Consider the following 19,992-nt stretch of genomic DNA (forward strand, 5'->3'; position numbering starts at 1 on the left):
AGGTGAGTCCCCAGGGAGAACGGGACAATGGGGGGCCTGGGAGGGTACAGCTTCAGCTGTTTTGACCTCAGTGTCCCCAGATTGGCCCCAGTGCAGGGTAGGTGCTGGGTGATGCTGAATATCAATCTGAATAAGTGGCCTGGACAGAGTACTGCTGAGCAACCTGGCAGGCTGCTGGCAGAGAACAGAGACTTCCCAAGGCCATCTCTCATCTCCACTGCAGCCAGATGCCGCGTCTCTTACCATTACTTCCTCAGAGTTCCTGAGTTTTCTGTTCTTCTGTGGTCTTGCAGTCCACATCTTTAAGGCACTAGAGCTGAATGCTTACAACTGCAGACTTGGCTCCAATTGCTGAATTCGAATCCTAGCCCAGCCACTTCTGTGCTGTGTGACAGTGAGCAAGATTTTTTAACTTCTCTGTGCCTCTGCTTTCTACTTGTAAAAGAAGGATAGTTAGAGCACCTAATTTATAAAGTCACTGTGTATTAACTGGTTAGCTGAGTTACCACTTTTAAAGTGCATAGAAAAGTGCCTCGCACCCCCAATATGTTACCTATTACTATCTTTTCTTTCTTTGGGTTCCTCCACCAGCATCTCTAGCTTCTTGTCTTAGGGCATCAAAAGTTGCATAGAGTCTACAGGTACAGAAGAGAGCCTTCCAGATTAAGGACCATATCTTGGTGATGGTGGGAGTGAGCACTAGAATGTTCTACAACTATCATTACCTCTCATAAGTTTGCCTGTCCAGGTACAAAATGTCCATTCCCTGCCTGTGTTCAGCCCACCCCACCGCACCCCACCCCCAGGCCTCCCATATCTAATGCTATCTAACACCACGGATGGCTCTCCATCCCTTTTCCTGTTTGATTTCCCTTTTGGCATCTACTACTTCCTGATAGAATGTAGGTCTCACTGCTCATCCATCTACCTCCCCTTCCTCATGTTAGAATGTATGTGTCTGAGAGCAGGATTTTGTCTGTTCATTGTTGGATCCTCCACAGTGCCCAGCACCTGGCAGGCACACACATATTTTTAAATGAATGAATGAATCTGAAAATTATTTCATTTTTCTCTTCACGTAAAGTTTTTGTATGGGATGGAAATGCCCTTTAATCTCAGGACAGGAGACATGAAATTTTGAAAGCTATGCTGTTGTTAGGCATGAATTATCCTTTTGCATAATATTCACACTATTCCCAAGGGTAGGTCCATTAATTTTGTTACATAGCATATGAGTTTTAATTTGTAAGTATTTGTTTCTGGATCCACTTGTTCTATCTGGGAGATCAGGAAGCATGCATTCTTTTGGATTCTCTTCTAGAACCAAGCACCTAGACCCCACCTAGACTCCAAATAAGCATGGGTGGTGTTGAAATTGATCCACACATTTTCCTGAAACCTGGCAGTCCTTTAAGATTCTGTTCAAATCTCAGTGCTGCATACAAGATCCCTCTAAGTACCAGGACTCCCCCTGATATCAGTCCTTCCTTTGAACTCCCAGGACTCCTTGTTGGAACCTCTCATTTGGTATTTAATTGCAACACTATCAAGGGCATCTCCTGAACTATTGTCTTACTGGGTATTTGACCCTTTTCCTATTTATTTTCCATATAGTTACAGCTTTAACCTTTGCCAGTTTGTGATCTTCCCAAGAGCAGGGACCATAGAAAATCCATATCTCTGTTTGCCACCAGGCTCTCAGATTGCACATGGCAGTTTAATAGCTCACATGTGAATCAAAGAATATATGAACAGGGACAAGCATGTCTATTGAATATCCCCAGGTTCTTGTATTGGTAATTTATCTTTTACCCTCATCCTAAAATCACTAAAGACTGTTTCCTTTGAAATCATTAATGGGCATCTTAACATCTTATTTCAGAAATCCTGGAACTATTTCATTGTGGAGCCTAAGAACCAGCCCAGTCATTCCAAAAATGATAATTGTTTGGGAGTTTTGTTTTGTTTTAGTGATACTTGATTCACTGCCCATTTCTCCTATTCTTTCTCTAATATGTGACATTACTTAGAAGTTCAAGGTCAAGGGTGCTGATCAAGGCCATTTTAAAAAGCAGCTTATGGAAGTGAATTTCAAGATTGATTTTGGAGTAGAAATAAGGTTTTCACTTCATAAAGTCATAGAACTTTAGAGATGGAAAGAACATCAATACAGCTTCAACATTTTATTTCTTTTAAAAGATGAGAAGCCAAAGTCTAAAAAACAGACGATGTAGACTCTCTTCATTATTGTGCAGGTTAGAAATGTCCAACTTAACAACATCCCTTAGGATTCACCCAGTGTAGGAGGGGTTTTCTGCAGATAAGTGTGAATTGGGAGAGAAGTGAAGATGTAGCTGATGATGTATGGCTTATTTGCTCACCTCTTTTATTTAAGTAATTATAAAGGGGGTGATATAAATACTGTATGAAAAGATAGCCAAGAGAGGAGCCAGCCAGAATTCACAAGAGGATTAAATAGAAAGATAATGGTCTCGATTCAATTATTAAGAATAATATGATGCGTCCCATGTGACATATTTACATGTGGCACCTGCTCTTGTTGCCTTGGTAGTAAAGAGAAAATAGGATTAGGATGTAGAAAGCAGATGCCAAGCTCTTTTCTAGGGGTAGCTGTTAAGCACCCTGTTGAAAGGAGATTATGAGATTCTTGGAAGAAAGAACTTGTCTGGCTGGTAAGTTGTGAAAAATGGCAAAATCTAGAGCCAGTCAGTGGGCTGGTTAGTGTTTTAATTTTATTCAATTGCTTCACAATGTTTTGACTCTGGAAGGAGAGAAGAAACCTTTGCAGTCAGCATTTGGCCAACAGATCAACCCCTGATCACCAGGGTCTGAAGGAAGGGGAAGAGGTGGGTTCCTTTGCAGAGGGTCCTGTGGTTCCTTCTACTTCATCTGCACTTCTTGGGTTGAAGATCCAAGGCTGCCTGGGAAGACTTAGTATCTGCTTTCTGGAGCTTCTTTCCCCTTGTTCAGAAGGTGTGTAGCTGAGAAGACAGGATTGGTGTTACTGTTCTATTCCAGAGAACTCAGAGTGCACAGATTAAAATCAACCATATTGTACCAAGAGCCTCTGTTTCCCTATTGCTCTCAGGAAGGACAAACTCTGGTCAATCACCTCTTATCAAGTCCTGGAGGGTCAAGCTTCATGTCAACAGTGGCCTGACATTTCTGAACTCAATATGCATCTGACCAGTAGCTGGGGTCTTTTTGGTATAAAAAGGTCAAACTAATAAAGATGCCTAGATTATTCCCAAATTTCCAAGACTGAGAAATTCCTAATGGAGAATGTTAAAATTCACTTTCTCACTTGCCCCAAGAAAACTTTCTTAGGCCCATAGAAAAGGGCAAAATGTAGAGCAGCTCTCTACTTCAGCACCAGAGCACAGAGCAACATCTTACCTTTGGGTGACTTTGAGAAAAGGACTTAATGTGCCTAAGCTGCTGCTTCTGTAAAATGGGGACAATAATAGTAGCCACCGCACTGGAGGATTGTGATAATTAAAAGTGTTAAGATGTCAAAAGGGATTAGAAGAATACCTGTCTTATAAATTTCAGCTATTATTCTTTGAAAAGCCCTTTCCCCTTCCTGCTCCTCCATCTTTCTCATTGTCACTACAGTGAATTTTCATAGGCCAGAAGCCATGGAAGGGATCCCAAAGTATAATGCTCCCAGGCCAATTTCCTAGTGGATGACTCCAGGCTGCCTTCCCCAAATGGAAGAGCTACGCTTCAGAGGCTGGTCAAACTGCACATCTTGGGCTGAAGATCCAGAACTACCTTAGAAGACTTAGCATCTGCTTTCTGGAGCTTCTTTGGCCTTGTTCAGAAACAGGTCCTAGTGGAATCTTTAGGCAGGTCTTCCTGTGGCTGGCAATGGGTCACCCATTCTGACTCTTTCCCTTCAAGTTGATATAGGGGAGACATGAGTGGATCATCCTGAGTAGATCACTGGGCAGCCTTTCCAGACATGGATGATCGTTCCTATAAGACAGGGTTGCATTTCTAAGGGTAGGACCCTGGCTTGCACCAGGTGAGCATGCCATACAGGATTGTCTGAGCAGACCTGGGGCATCCTTCAGAAACTCTGGAACCATGGGGCTCACTGACAATACTCAAGCCCATTTACAAAAAAAAAAAAAAAAAGTTTCCATGTAGCACCATCAAAGTGAGTTTAATTTTGCAATTTCTCTAATGTGTACTCTTCCTCTTCCCATACAGCAGGCTGCAGAGGAAGGCTTCCATGATGTTGGAAACTCCAGAGGTAGTTTTAGTAAATGAGACCATTATGGCAATGCAGTTCATACATGTTTTCCAGAATGTGTCATTTCCCCTGTAGTCTGGGTTCCCCAATCAGCAATATGTTCTGAAGTGTCAGTTCTAAATGCAACCCGTTCCTCAAACTGTGGAGAGAATGAAGCATAGCTAGGCGGCATGGGCTAGTATACTGGATGATGGCAGTTTCTCTTAGAATTCTGATGGTGCACCCTGATGACATCCCACTTTTTACCCCCTTGCAGGGAGGTAAGAGTGATTGAAGAACTCTGTGCCTCTTTGCTTGAGAGGGAAGAAGCAGAATGGATCTGATGGACTGGGAATGGAGATTATAGGAAAAAAGAACAGAGAGGTGTGGATTGAGGGGCAGGGCCCTTTCTCTGTGGCATGGCCCAGGGCTTGATGGAAAGCCACTGTAACTTCCCCACCTAGGAAAGGACAGTGGTTCCCAGACTGTTTCCACAGGAGCCATAACAGCTTGTGGGAAAATGAACAGATTAGTCAACCAGCCTGGACATCTGATTGTTTTTGTTTTTCACTGATGTGGCTCATTTTAAAATTGAAAGCAATTGGATTCAGTGAGATTCCAATTCAGTTAATATTTATAGTCTCTGGTGTGCGGCCAGTACCGGGCTAAGATTCACGTCTGTTGTTTTGACCAAGCTGATCAGAAACTCTTATTTTGTGGGTTCCTGTTGCTCTTGCACCAACTTGGAATTCCTCAACTCAACCTGTTTAACTCCAGAAATCAGTGTAGAGCAATTCTGTGTCATGGGGACTCCAGATGAATGGATCATCTGAAAAGATACCTTGCCTTTATTCACCTCCCTGGAAGTCCCAGCACCTCTCTGCAGAAGCATTCGCTTGTTTTCAAAGCATTTCATTCTTTAGAAAATCCAGTTCTCTCTCTCATCCTGAGAAATGGATAGTGAAGCTGAGATTTGTTATTGAACATAAAACATTCTGTTCTCTTCATCTGGCTATTTGATGAGACCGTGGTGTTGGATGCCTGTTTATTTCTCACTGTTTTGAAAATAGTCCTGTTTCCTACAGACTTGTCATTTGGGTCCACTCCCCACCCTTCTTTTTAGCACAAGGGACCAGGTTTCAAGGTATGAGCACAATGACCATCTGGGAGCTCAGACTTGGCTTGGATGCTCCTATTGGCAAACTCCAGACTGTGAGCTCTGCCTTGCTGAATGGGGTGGTCATTCCAGAATATATGATTTAACAGGTATATAAAATTCATATTGATTTTTCATACTAGGACCAGCAGTGTCAAAAACAACCACACTAAATACACATAACACTCGTCCCCCCCACACGCACACACACAAAAAAACACCCCAGAAAACAAAAAACTTCAATAATGAGAAATAGACCATAGAAAAACGTTTTTCAACCATTGCTCACTAGGAATCAAATCCCATGTGACAGTTCCCAAAAGTGGGCATGTGACTCAAGTTGATCCCTTTGGAAAGACGGTCAATATCTGATCCCAGGAATGAGGGGAACCCTGTATGTAAGGAAGAGAAAAATCCTAGATTCAGCTGTACTCTCTCCCCCTCCCTCCGTCCCTCCTGCAGTAATCCAGGTTTAATTTGGTCTTCTCTGGAATCCATGTAGCACCTTTCTCATGGGTCTAAAAATAGACTCAAGGGCTGCCAACCCTCTTAAAAGGAACACTATGGAGAAGAGTGCCAACACAGTGGGACCTGATACCCGGCTCTGGTCACCTCCCTAAATATACCCCCATACTTGCCATCTCTTCGTCCAGAAAGGCAGATGCCCAGGGTTACCTAATTGGCCACTGGAAATGTACTACACAATGTTAAATAGAAAAACAACGAAGGCTCTCTGTTCTCTCCCCACTCTCCTATAAATGTTAAAAAGAAATAACAAAGTTTTAAAGGAGTTGGACTCAATTTCTTATTGGATTTGAATGTTATTTATTTATCTATTTATGGTACTGGGGATTGAATCCAGAACCTCGCACATGATTAAGCAGAGGCTCCCACTGAGCTATACCCCCAAGACCCTCAAAGGAACTTTTCATGGAACATTCCATAAAGATGCTTTCTAATTAATTGGGGAGTAGGGTAGTGAGGGAAACTGCAATGTGTATGTGAGAAATAAATTTCCCAACAGTGATGTTCTTGATGGTTTTCAAACTCCCCAGGGTGGTTCTCAAGTGTTGATAAACTGGCCTTTCTCAGTAAAGGGTGGAGCTCCTGGTACCCACCCTTATCAGTGGTACCCAGAGCCTCTAAGGACTGGGGTGACTCCCTGTGTGGGTGAGGGACAGAATAGATAGAGTCGGCAGGCCACAGTGTGGCAGGAATACTGTGAGAGGAGCTGGCAGAAAGGGATTGGGAGCACAGCTTCAGTTGGATACGCAACTGGAGAATCATTGTCTTCCATGCAGAGAATGTGGAAATTGAAGACAGTGTGTAGGAAGCCCCAGAGATCTAGTTGCTACGGCAACTAGGGGTCCTCTTCTTGGCCATGGGTATTAGACCCTGGTTAAATAATAATAAGGCCCTAATTTTACAGGGTAGAAGCAAGATCAGTAACACTCTATAACTCTGGGGAAGAAGTTTAGCAAAAGCTTTAGTTGAGAAGAAGGAAAGCGGGGGTGGAAAGGTCAGCTGTCATTTATTGAGCACCTACTGTGTGTCAGAAGTAGTGCTAGGTATTTTCACATTAGATTCTCACAATACTTGGAGAGGTAGGTGAAGCTGCTTTCATATTCCTGATGTGGACACCAAAGCTGAGAAAAATAATTTCTCTTATCAAAACATATACACAGCTCAATTGCAGATCGATTAACATCAAGTATTTTTAGAAGCTGAGAAGCAACTTGTGTTGTTGCACTTAGTTCCAGGTTTGAGTTGATCCCATAGGTGGGTTATAACAGGATGGCCATTGCCATAGGGCTGAGGAACCAGGATGCCCTGCTTTGGAACTCTGAGTCTGCCCCAAATCTCAGCTCTGCTGTCCCTTTGGAGAAGAGTTACCTTACATACCTGGCTGGCTATTGCTTAAATCAGCCTGCTCCTTCCAACCTCCCCCCACAAAATATCCTGGGGGGCAGAATCATCTGAGAACCCTACTTGCTTAGGATTCTTTGTTCTAGGCTTGGAAACACACACACACACACACACACACACACACACACACAAATAAAGCCCAACGGTTTTTATGGAAAAGCAGAGTGATTCAGCCATATAGGGATTCACTGCACGTACCCATCAACCATCCCAGGTTCCCGCCATCCTGGTGACAACCCGCCTCATCAAACCAGAAGGAAGCCAGAAGTTTTAAGTGTTGCCCAGTGAGTTTCTTCCCTTTTTCTTCCCTACACGGCCCCCTCCTAACAAAGCTTAATGCAGGTTAGAGGACAGAGCGCCACGGCTGAAGCCTCCAGCACATCATTACGCTTGCGTGCTGAGGGAGCTGCAGAGAGGCAGTTGGTACGGTATTTAGCAAGCTTGGAAAAATCCTGCAGAGTCCATGAAGCTGTAGGATAGAACAAGGGGCCTGGTGTGTCTTTGTTGTGAACCTCTAGCTTTTTCTTTAGCTCATCAATTCTGTTCTGTTGTTCTGATGTGATTTTGGTGACTCTCATTGGTAGATCCACTGAGCACACTTAATACCTGCATTGAAAAGTGCAGCCTTAAAGTATGGGGTGGGGGAAGGAGATGGAGAAGAATTAGGATGATTATTGGTGTCTGAAGGTATGGTAGTGATGGGTTGAGGGGGCAGTCCGTTATGGGGAAAATATAATGGTTTATCTTTCTGAATCCCCAGGGTCCAAAGAGAAACTTCAAATTCATTTAATTTATCTAGTGCTCCTATTTGCCATATCAATTGGTGAGTTATCTTCCTCTGCTATTCTGAAGTCTCTCTAGCAAAGAATCACTCCTTTCTGAATAATGATTTCTGTTAAGTCCTATATTCCTTATAGCTGGAAAATTCTTTCCATTCAGTCTAAATCTTTTCTATTTCAATTCAATTCTTAGACATAGTTTCCTTATGACTAGCATAAATGGCTGGTGTGCCATCTTTCAAACATCAGCTAGCAAGTGTTGGGACTGGTGCTGCCCCACACTGTGCTGGTCACTTAGGGGAGTGGTCGGGAAAGGCCAGGAGGAAGGAACTGGAATAAAGAGCCTAATAGCCAAGCTGCTTCTGCTGGTGTGTAGCTGATAAAAGTCCTGGTGCCAGCGACTTTACCTGGGAGAGGGCACCATGTAATTAAGTCTACTCTGAGGGTCCCAGCTCCAGTGCTGGGGAAGTGTTCCTCTTAAGGGCTATATTCTTTAGCCTTCTATTCTTTCATGTTGATCATCTCATTCCTTTAATCTCAGGCCTTCCTGAGCAACAAGTCTACAGTTGTCTCATTTCTTCTCCTCTTGGGCCTTTCTTGACATATCTAAGTTTCAGAGCCTCAGCCTGAATAAGGCTAATGCCATGGCTAATGTCAAGGATTCTTGGCAGTCCTGTGTACTAATGTCTTTTGATAATACATCTTTCCCATTACATTCGTAGTGCTATGGGTTGTCTTCAGCTTCTGGTCCATTGTGACTACCTCATCTTTTTCTTTGTGATTGTATATAAGCTATACCATTGTATAATATTTTAAAAATTGGGTTTGGGAGTTAGAAGAACTGGGTACCAAAACTGGATAGGGCATTTTTTGCTATTGAAATTTAAAATTTTGCTTTTAGGATTTCAGTTTGTCTGACCTTTAAGACAGATACTCTGTATATAAGGAACTCTCAAAACTCAATAATATGAAAGCAAACAATCCAATTAAAAAATGGGCCAAAGAATACACAGGTACATCACTGAAGAAAATATATGGACGGCAAATGAGCATCTGAAAAGATGTTACTAATGGTTAGGGAAATGTGGATTGGAAGGAACCACAGTGAGATACTACTACGTATCTGTTAGGATGTCTAAATTAAGATTGACCATACCAAGTGTTGACAAGGATATAAACCAGCTAGTAGGAAACAGGGATGCATTACCAAGAGGCATGAAGAAACTGGAGGTGATTGATGTGTTTATATCAATTGTGGTGATGGTTTCAAGGAAGTATATGTATATCAAAATAGCAAATTGTGAATCTTAAATATGCAACTCATAAAGTCAGTTATACCTCAAATAGTTGAAAAATTTTCAGTTCATTGTTTAAGTCCATTGCATTTGTATTTTTGAGAGTATTATACGTATTATTCATTTTCCATTTGAGTAGGGCACTTTCTCTCACACTAAATATTAATGTTGGAACAGTGCTTTAGAATCCCTTGAGATATTCTCCCGGGCTGGAATCAGGGCTGTTCCAGTAACCATAATTTATTAATGGAAACTCTCTGTATAGAGAATTTTAGCAAATTTGGGAGGCAGTTTTAAGAGGCATGGGGCGAGTGTTTAGGCAATGTGTTCAAGGGGGGAGAATGAGCTCCAGTGACTGCCCCCTCTAGACCAACATCTGCTGTTTGGTATAAAAAATGGGCATTTTCCATCTCCTTCCAGAGCTTGCCTGTCCTCAAGTTCAATCTCCAACAGTGTCAAGGGCTGAAGACCCAGAGAATTCTGATGTTGCTGTCTTCAAATCATTTTTTTTTTCACATAGCAAGGAGTTAATTGTATCAGTACACTTCAGATTGATCTTTTTGGCCATATCCTAACTTTTCTTGATCTTTACTTATCTCACTTCTTTGGGACACCCCTCCCCCGCCCCTATTGCAGCATGGCTCTATGAACACCTTATGTTGTAACATAGGCTCAGGGTTTTTTCTAATTTTCAGGGGCACCTGCCATACCATCTATCTCTTCCTAGCACTGAGTGAACTTTTGTTAGGAAGTGGAAGAATTTGGGATTTGGGGTCAATTAGGCTGTGAGCCAGTAGGAGCCACCCTTTACCAGTGGTCCCCTTGGTCCTGACTCTCTAGGCTGTTTCTTCATCCATGCAACCATAATAGTATTGTCTATCTTTCTGGTGCCTGTGAGGGTTAAATGAGGTAATGTCCAGCAGCTAATAGTGCTCATGCCTTTATTCCTCACACACAGCTATACTGTACCATAAGTTAGGCAGCAGAGTGGGGGAAAGAGTATTGGTATTGCATCTCCACTGTTATTTGAGGCCAGGCCCATGATACAGAACATCTATGTCTTGAACAAGCAATAAATACTGTGAGGGGCCCTCTCACCTGACGTGGCTTTTGCTGATCATTTCTCCCTGTTCAGAGTTGAGCCTGCTTTCAACAATCCCTGATATCACCCCTAAGACTTTGCCAGCCCCTGACATGCTTTTCACATCCACCCCTGAAATGACCTCAGAAATGGTGGGATGGTCCCAGAGCAGAAAACTGGGAGCATGCTCCACGGACCACAGCCCTGGGTGGTATTTCGGTAACACCCTCACACCGGAGGAGTGAGGCGGTAGTAGCAGATCTGCCTCTTGCTCCTCAGCTTCATTTCGCGTGGCGGCTCTCCCGCAGAATCTGGAATAGGGTGATTAACCGGTATCTCAGGACACGATGTAAGAGCTCAAAACATGCAAATTGGTTGTGGGGCATAAATAGACTTTGCTGAGCTCACCCTGGCCGTCTCTGCAGGCTCCGGGGCCCATTCACTAGGGCAGCCGGGGTAGCAGGAGGCAGGGCGGGAGCGCCATGCAGCTTGGAGCTCCTCACCTCCATTGGACGTGTGTGCCTCCCTTCTGCAACAGCAGGACGCTCGCTCTGCGCCCGCCGGGGCCGGCCGGCACCTGCAGCTCAAGCCGCACCCCCACCCGCACCCTTCACGCACTCCCTCCGCTGGGCTTGGCAGCAGGTGCCTTCTCTTGGGAGATCGCTTCGCATTAACTTTCCCATCTGACATAATAATAATGGAGAGAAAATGAAGAGATCCCATTAGCGGCTGGCTGGCAGGCGGTCGGCCGGGAAAGCGAGGAGCGAGCGCAGGGTCCCCGCGCGCCAGAGCGGAGCGGAGCGGAGGGAGCCTGTATTTTTAGCCAGATGCCGCGTAACTTGCTGGCGCTCCCCGCGCCGCCCAGCAGATAACGGGGGAGGGGGAGCTCGGATTTCAGCGCGGGCGCCGGACGATGGCAGCGAGACAGGGCAGGTCCGGGCCAGACCCTGCGGTGAGTGGACGAGCTGCTGGCGGCCGCTCCGGCCGGGCGCGGGGTGGCGCGGGGCCGCCGCTGTGCGGGGTGCGGGCCTCAGCGCCCCTACTTCGGGCTGCGGCTGCCCGCCGGCGCCCGGCGCCAACTTTCCCGGGCGGGTGCGGGGACGCGCGCTGGGCTGCCCTTCTGCTGCCTCATGCCGGGCGCCGAGGCTTCTAGCAGGATCCAGAGGAAAATTCCTTTGGCCTGGAGGCCGCGGCCGCCAAGGGGCTGGTGCCGGGAGGCGGCGCGACCTGTGGCCGGCGGGGGCGAGGTGCCACGCGCGGGAGCTCAGAGTCGCCGCGGGGATTCCCCGAGGGGTGCGTCGAACGCTCGCAGAGACCGTGTCCCCTCACCCTGGGGAGGAGAGTCCAGCCCAGTGGGTACAGCTATGGGGGATGCCACAACCTCGGGTCCTGGCTGGAGCAGCTGCTCCTAGCAGGCGGCCTGACCAGAAACCTTAGAAACGCCAGTTGTCCCGAGGTCCCTAGGAAGCGGGAAAAGAATGGGGGCGAGAGGGAAGCAGACCTGTTGTGCGCCAGAGCCCAGCTGTGGATTATCCTCATTTTAGATCTGGGGAAATTGAGGTTGGCCAACTTGGACGAGGCACACAGCATCAAGGGACGAGCAGGAATTCACAGGCAGGTGCTCCACGCCAGGGCTCACCCTGGCTTTTCACAGACCACCCCAAGTAAGACACAGCCGGTAAGGCACCATGCTGATGGCACAGAGAGTGGATAGGGATCTTCGCAAGGCCCCGCATTTGTGATGGGGATGGAAAGGGAACCCAGGACTCTGGTTTGTACATCTTGTTGCTTTAGTGACACCTCTCATTTGTTCATTTCATCTTTGCCGATAGTAGTCAGATTAAGGTGCTGGAGACAGTTTGTGAAGCAGGAATAGCCCAACTTTCTGGAAAGAAATCTAATGAAAAGATGCACGGTGGCCCAGAGTTCACTTCTGTTTCTGCATAGTCAAAGGCAAGGGCCACGCAGATACTCAGGCTGGAGCTGTCTTTTCTGTGAGGACTTACCTGGACCTGGAAGAACAAACCTAGGGCCCTCACCACCACCACCAGTATCACCACCACCCCCACACACTGGAGTGTCACATAGGGAATGCAGCCTGTCTCAGTCACCTGACTGAGCTGCAGTTCCCCCAGGAAACCATCAAGACCGTCTTTCCCCTAGTTTTGACAATGGCTGTGTCCAAGCGCATTCTGCCCAAACAAGATGCTTAGGGAAAGAGAGATTGCCTTGTTGCTTTCTGTTTACAGACACTTGTTATTGAATTAGTTTTCCATTCATCATTTTGGAAGGAAACTGTGTCCTCAAAACCTTGAGACAGAGTTGCAATCTGTGCTAGGGAAAACTTGGGCCCCCTCAAGCCCCCAAAGAAGGTATAAAGAGACCTGAGATCCTCTTACTCTGTCTGAAATTAAACTTTGCTTGGCCTTTGGTGGTTTGGAAGGCTGTAGCTCATGTGTTAGGAAACATGCTGACATTCAGCAACATGCTTCCGGCTCCTCCCTCCCAGGATACTGGAGGCCCCTCCGCTACCCGTTTATCACTATAATAGTATCACTCTACTCAGGAAGTACAAGTTTAATAATAGTCTGGATGTCTCAGGTAACCAGGGTTCACCCCCTTTCAGAGCAGCCCTGATGAGAGCTTGAGTTCCAGGAGGAATTCCAATCTCTTCCTTTCTTTTCCATTTCCTTCCTCCTGAAGGCAGGCGGAAGGCTTCTTCTAGCCAAAGCTGAACTTGAGAGGAACTTTATGAGCCTTCAAAAGTGACAGCACAGTGGTTAAAAGAAAGACCTTAGAGATACACTACCTAGATCCAAACCTGGCCAATTAACTGTGGGACTGTGAGCAAATTGCTTAATTTTTCTGTAACCTCATCTGTGAAAAAGGAGATAATAAAAATACCTGCCTCATGGGATTCTTGGGGGGGGGGGGGAACAAACACATGATCTTATTTAGAATGCTTAAAACATAGTAAGAACTTTATAAAAGTAAACTTACTTTGTTTTGAAAGAAAGTTCAGGGTTATCACATGGACTGACCTGCAGGGATATGGCCTAGGGGTGAAACAAAATGTACGTTGTGGAACTCCTCCATTCCTCCAAAACACACATGCGCACACACGTGTAATTAAATTAAAATGGAGCTCAAGATAAAGAAGGGACAGAGACACAAGAGAGCAGCCTTGGTGGGGTGCACAGGGATGTGAGCACCTTGAAGGCATCCATCCAGGGCTTATGGGAGCTGTGGGCCTACTGATTGTACACAACAGCAGGCCCTTTTGGGTTCCCTAGTTTCTTTCCACGTAATAGCTTTCTTGAGGCTGCCTAGAAGGGGATGGATAGGACTCAGAGAGGGCCAGCAACTTTTCTCCAACTTACCATAGCCTAGAGAATGTCTGGTTAGTATTTTGTTGTTGTTTTCCTGGTTAGTATTTACTCAGATAAATATTTTTAATGGAACTTATTGGATTCTTCTGAATCTTCCCACCCTGTTAGATGACATAGCGTCTTCCTGGGTGCACAGAACACTAAAGCATAGGCAATTAAATTGGAGTAGTTGAACTAAATGGGTAGTAGGGGCTCAGAAGCACAAGATGGTAAACACCAGTCTCATAGACCAACTAGGACCATTTGCTCTGTAGTTTGTAAATTACCTGGCATCTTGAAGGTACTCAGTGAATACTTGTGAAATGAATCCATAGATGCCTGTGAGCATGAATGACCCCTTTATAACTCAGCCGCTTTACTTTTCAAATCATGAAGGCGAGGACTTACATTCTGATTTTTTATTCTCTCTCTTTACCTTAGCAGGATATTGGACTTGAAATAGGGTCTCAATAAATACATTATAGAATTAAACTGAGCGATGCCAGTGGGAGTGACATCATTATTTGAAATTCACCTCTAAGAGACCCTGATGATCTTGCTTATGTCCTGCCTACTCACTGCCCATAGAAACCCACCTCCCCCACCCCCAAACAAACAAACAAAAAACCTGACAAAGCCTTAATGAGTGAACTTCATTTCTAGGCAACCTTAGTCACGGCACTTCTCTGGGTCTCGATTTTATCATCAGGAAACAGATTTGTAGAACTAGATGACTCCTTTCTAGAGAACTGTGTTGGCCTTAACACAGTGCTTAGTGACAGAGGTGGGACCTTCTGGACCTGTCCAGAAACTTCACTTTTCCATGGATAAACTCTAGTCCTCGCCTAGCTCCTACACCTGTCAGGGCTGTCTGAATGGACACTCTCAGGCTTCTATGGCTGAGAATGGCCCATGGTGTCATGGACTTTGGTCAGGCACACTTGGGTTGAGTCCTTGAACATTAACTAGCTGCAGAACTTGGGCAAATGATTAGCTTCTGCAAACCTCAATTTCACCAGCTCTAAAATGGGGATAATAATTATACTCACCTCACCAGTTGTGATAAGGATTAAAAGATATACTGTTAGGGGCTGGGGGTGTAACTCAGTGGTGGAACATTTTCCTTGCATGCACAAGGCTCTGGGTTCAATCCACAGCAACATAGAAAAGAAAAAAAAGGTATAACTCACTTAGCCCATTGACTGCTATTATAATTTTATGTTTATATTATAAAAATTACAGACACCATTTAGCCTTCTCATTCTAGTCTAGATTGGCTTCCCTTGGCCTCTATTTATCTCCTTGTCTGTCATTAATATTCTGCTTTGCTTCCTAGAGTCAGTGCTTTGAATAGTCAAATAGAGTTGCTCATTGATATTGCATCTGTTTTTATCCATCTATTCTCAGGTTTTTATCCTGAATCCTATTATTGTGCTGGAAAATATACTCAGTTGGTGGGAGAAATGTCTCCATAATACCTTTATTCTTTTTTTAAAAAAACATGATGTCATTTTAAACATCTTTGTTTATTTATTTTTATCTGGTGCTGGGGATTGAACCCAGTGCCTCACGCATACTAGACAAGTACTGTACCACTGAGCCACAACCCCAACCCAACACCTTTATTCTTGGGAAATAATGTTGTATTTTTCCTTCTAGTTGAACACAGATAGGCTTTCTCAATCAGCAGGCCTAGTCATTTAGCTGGGAGATATACCTTGAGTCTGATTTCTCTGGGACTCCAGCTCATGCATGGAGAACCAATAGACTGATTCTTGTTTCTGAAATATTTCCTTCATCACAGATGGCTTGCTGAGGAACCTGGGGACGTGGGAACCATGTGCTTCAGGTCAAATGAGGCCTTGACCTTGCAGACATTAATTCTTTGAAGGACTTAAAAGAGATACAAGATTTGGTCCCTGCCTCAGGAAGCAAACAATTTGGCTGGGGAGATAAGATTTACATAAATTAAATAACTAGAGAAAGTTGTATTTAAAATGCTTGATTTAAAATCAAGCTCCTATCCTATGACTTCAACTTTTTGAAGATGGTAAATATTGAGTATTGAAGGGCAGAATCACGCAAGGAGTAGGAGCCCAGGGAGACCTTGAAGGAAGGAGAGATTGGAATGGACAGATGAGAGCTTCAGGGCTCAGGGAGTGGTGAGGGGACAGGCCAGGAGGGGGCAAAAAATGGGAATACCACAGGGAGACAAAAAAGAGAGGAGGGGGTCTTCCTGCTGATGGGGCAGCATGTGCCATGGGAGGACAGCCACAGAGCTTGTATTGGAACCTATATCAAAGGGGCTCAAATGGGACCTGGAGGAGGCAGGAATGGCCCAAAATCAGCCTTTGGGGAGAATCCTGATACTAAGGATGCTTGTTTCATCACAGGGTCACTGTTAAATGGCAAAGTGTGTATCCCTGCTTTGGGGAAGGGGTGATCAGAATTTCATTGTAGAATATTGTTTTGGGATTGTGGGGCTGTACATTTTGTGTCTTCCTTGTTTAGGGATGTTGGCATTAGCATATATATATATTAGTTTCCTGTGGCTGCTAAGACGAACTACCACAAACTGGGTGGCTTAAAAACAACAGAAATGTATTCTCTCCCAGTCCGGAGGCCTGAGGTCTGAAATGAAGTAGTGAGCAGGGCCGCACTCCCTCCAAAGGCTCTGGCGAAGGAACTGCTCTTGGTCCCTTCCACCTCTGTGCTTGCCTGCTACCTTGTCTTGGGGCTACCATCACTCCAATGTCTGCCTCCTTCTTTACATAGCTTTCTCCCCTGTGCGTGTGTCTCCTCTTCTGTCTTTTCTGAGGACACACAGCAGTGGATATAGGGCCAACCTAAGGAGTCTAAAATGATCTCATCTCAGGAGCCACAACTTAATTACATCGGCAAGGTCTCTGTTTACAAATGAGGGCACACTGGTAGTCTGCAGAGATCAGAGTGTGGAAGAATCTTTGGGGGCCATCATCCAGCATGTTCTCTGAAGATGCAGCGTAGAGGAAGGAGACAGACCTAGCCCTCAGTGGAGAGGGCACCACCAGGCAGGTGTTCTGGATGAGTGGCATCACACACTTTCACCTGTGACTTGTCCACACAGCCACTCTTACCTGTTAAACTCAGCCTGTATATGCCTGGTGTGCCAAGCATTGTGCTCACATAATTATTTTCTCAAAGCACCACAAGGGAGTGAGGAAGAGTTTCTTCTCCACAGCTTTCAGATAGGGTGGCTGAGTACTTACAGTACTCAGCCTGGACTCAGGGGACCTGCTCTGAGCCTCTTCAGTCCTTTTATTTCATTTGTCCGCATTAGCAGACTTTCTTTTGTTGTCCCCAGCATTCACTCTCTGGCCATCATTCATCTTTAATGCAAACCAGTACTCCCAGCAGCACAGTCTTCCTGTGCGTGGGGTAAGCGTCTGAGCAACAGCCCAGGAACAGAAGGCTTTAATGTCATTCAAGAAATCGGACAGGGATTTTGGGGCACCTGAGTGTCTAAGGCCAGATGAAACCAGTAGCAGAGCTAGGAGTGAAGCTCATGAATTTCAGAGCCACCACCTGCCTTAATCCTGGTTGTGCCTCTTACTTCCTGTGGGACTCTGAACAAGTCATTTCAGCTCTCTGTGCCTCAGTGACCTTATCTGTAAAATGGGGACCATAGTGGTATTTCCTTCTTGGATTTTTTTAAATGGAGGTCAGGTGCATATCTCCGTGTGTGTCCATGTGTGGCGATATATATGTAAAATGCCGATAATGATTCTTAGCACCTAGTAAGTAGTACTATGTGCTGTTTGCTTACAAAAACAAAAACAAACAGCCCCACAGAGCATATGGCTCTTCCTTCTATGCCTGTACTCATGAATCACTGGAGCTGGAGACCTATGTGATATTACAGGTTCCTCAGCAAGAATGTGGAGCCCTTGAAAAATCAAAGGAGTGAACCCCAGGCCATGCTAAGCATCCACTGTTGGAATAGGATCCCGCTCAAAGCCTGCTACCCAGCCAAGATGTTTGCTTACGAAAATACCCAAAGGGTGGGAGGCATGGTGTCTAAGGTAGCCTTACATTCTGGTTCTAAGAACAGTGCAGCCAGGAGCCCAAAGGTACCTTCACCGCACCTGAGGACCTGACATGAGGGTAAGGTGCTGCCACTGTGACATGGGATCAGATGGGATTGTTACAGCAAGACACAGGGTACGCTCCACTCACAGCCTGTTGTTTTCCCTACAGGCTGATGCTGCTACCAGCTTTCTGAGGGCAGCACGATCAGGTAACTTGGACAAAGCTTTGGATCATCTGCGGAATGGGGTGGATATTAACACCTGTAACCAGGTAAGTGAGATGGAGGCAGGCATGTTGCCTCTGAAGGGTCACTCTTCCCTGGTGTTGTTTCTTGAAAGCTTTTGAGATCTTAAAAACCCCCAAGGTCTCTGCATGCTGTAGCCCCTAACTTTGTGGAGACATCTCTGGCTACTGAGGCTGAGCCCCAGTGAGAAGGGCTGCTTCCTGACAGGTGGGAGTGAGACCCACCCTGGACCCCCTGGGACCTCTTTCCTTAGAAGCTGATTCCTGCTGTTGTCTTCAAATATGTGGCCTTTGAAAGTGGGCAGGAGGAAGGGCCTTTGAAGGAGGTTGTATTAGTGGGAAGGTTAAATTGCTTTCGTTCACCAGCCACCTTTATGGGTTTTCAGCTGGGCGGAGAAGAAAGGTGAGGGAGGACTCTGTTTGTCAGGTGTTGAGGAAGGCAAGTCTGAGGAGGGCTCCAACACCTTGCTCTTCATGGCTCCTGAGCTTGTGACAGGAGCTTGGTCTCAGGAAGGGGCTGGGAAGGAAACAATGTGTTCAGGATGGACTGCAGGGCAGAGGAGTCAGGTGCTGGGCCAAAGATCTAGGAGCTAGCTGAACAGAGAAGAAAGAAGCTTCTGGAAAGAGGACAGGTGAGGGATTTGGGCTCATGGATTGGTGACTTGTTTTGGTTTTGGTTTGTTGGTGCTTGTCAGCCAACTGAGTGACTCAGGTGTGCATGCAAATTCAGTTTCTCATTCAGAAAACATTGGCCAACTGCGACTCCTCTTATTTTTACCATAGTCATTCTTTTAAATCTTGCTTTTAATGGTAGTTAAATGTAACATAGAGTTTACCCTCTTAGTACAGTTGGGTCATGTTGAGTGCGTTCACAGTGTTCTGGGCCACCACTAGCATTCCTTCATAGAATCCTTCGCATCTTGCCAAATTGAAACTGTGTCCCCGTTAAGCAGCTCCCCATTTCTTGACTCCCCAGCCCCTTCTACTCTCAGACCCTATGAATTTGAGAAATCTAGGGACCTTGGAGGAACAGAATACTACAGCATTGTCCTTTTGTGACCTGCTGCTTTACCTTGCACAGTGTCCTCTGGTGCGTCTGTGTTGTAGAGGCTGCTTGACTTCTACAAGACAGCGAGGACAAATTTTCTGCCCAAGGCAGGTTTAGTTTTCCATGGGCTACATTCCTCTGTCCCCTGCCCTCCTCATCCTTACTTCCCTGCCACTCCAAGCTCTGCTGCAAATGCAAAATACTGCTTGCGCTCTCTCCCAGGGCCAAGACCCCATTTGGAGTTGCTTGATGGCACAATTTCATAGCTAAAAGATCAGAGAGGACTGGGCATAGTGGCGCATACCTATAATCCCAGTGGCTCAGGAGGCCGAGACAGGAGGATCTCAAATTAAAGATAGCCTCAGCAACTTAAGGAGACCTTAAGCAACTCAGTGAGACCCTGTTTCTAAATAAAATATTAAAAAGGGCTGGGGATGTGGCTCAGTGGTATAGTGCCCCTGGGTTCAATCCCTGGTACCCCTCCCCTCAAAAAAATTAGAGAGAACAGAGTGGGTGAGGTACGTGACAGAAAACCAGGAAACAGGGAAATGCAAACCTGTGGCAGTGAACTTCAGAGGGGAGCAGAAGAGGATGCAAACTGGATGAGGAGAAGGCAGCCCTCCTCCTCTCCTTTCATCCCTCCACCCAGAACACCTATACCTACACATCCCAGACCGACGGATGTTGGTGATTATAACCAAACACCAGACCCTGAGTTGAAGGTTGGCCCTTGGGTGGCAGAAGGGAACTCTGAACTCATTGCTTTGATG

General features: G+C 45.7%; 1 protein-coding gene across 9 annotated transcripts in view; it reads left to right on the forward strand.

The window, feature by feature from the left end:
- Ank1 (ankyrin 1) overlaps positions 1 to 19,992 on the forward strand; it is a 202,792-nt gene that overhangs the window by 94,109 nt on the left and 88,691 nt on the right. For 7 of the 9 annotated variants that reach the window (XM_058578907.1, XM_058578908.1, XM_058578911.1 and 4 more), the window contains exon 2: positions 18,100 to 18,201. In XM_058578907.1, coding sequence (XP_058434890.1) covers positions 18,100 to 18,201 — 102 coding nt within the window. Of the gene's footprint in view, positions 1 to 10,932; positions 11,448 to 18,099; positions 18,202 to 19,992 lie in introns of those variants that run through there. The other 2 variants (XM_058578912.1, XM_058578914.1) reach the window with 2 other exon arrangements.

Source organism: Marmota monax, unplaced genomic scaffold, assembly GCF_021218885.2.
Source record: "Marmota monax isolate L192 unplaced genomic scaffold, Marmota_monax_Labrador192_F-V1.1 WCK01_AAM20220418_F8-fsc00252, whole genome shotgun sequence".
Lineage (NCBI taxonomy): Eukaryota > Metazoa > Chordata > Mammalia > Rodentia > Sciuridae > Marmota > Marmota monax.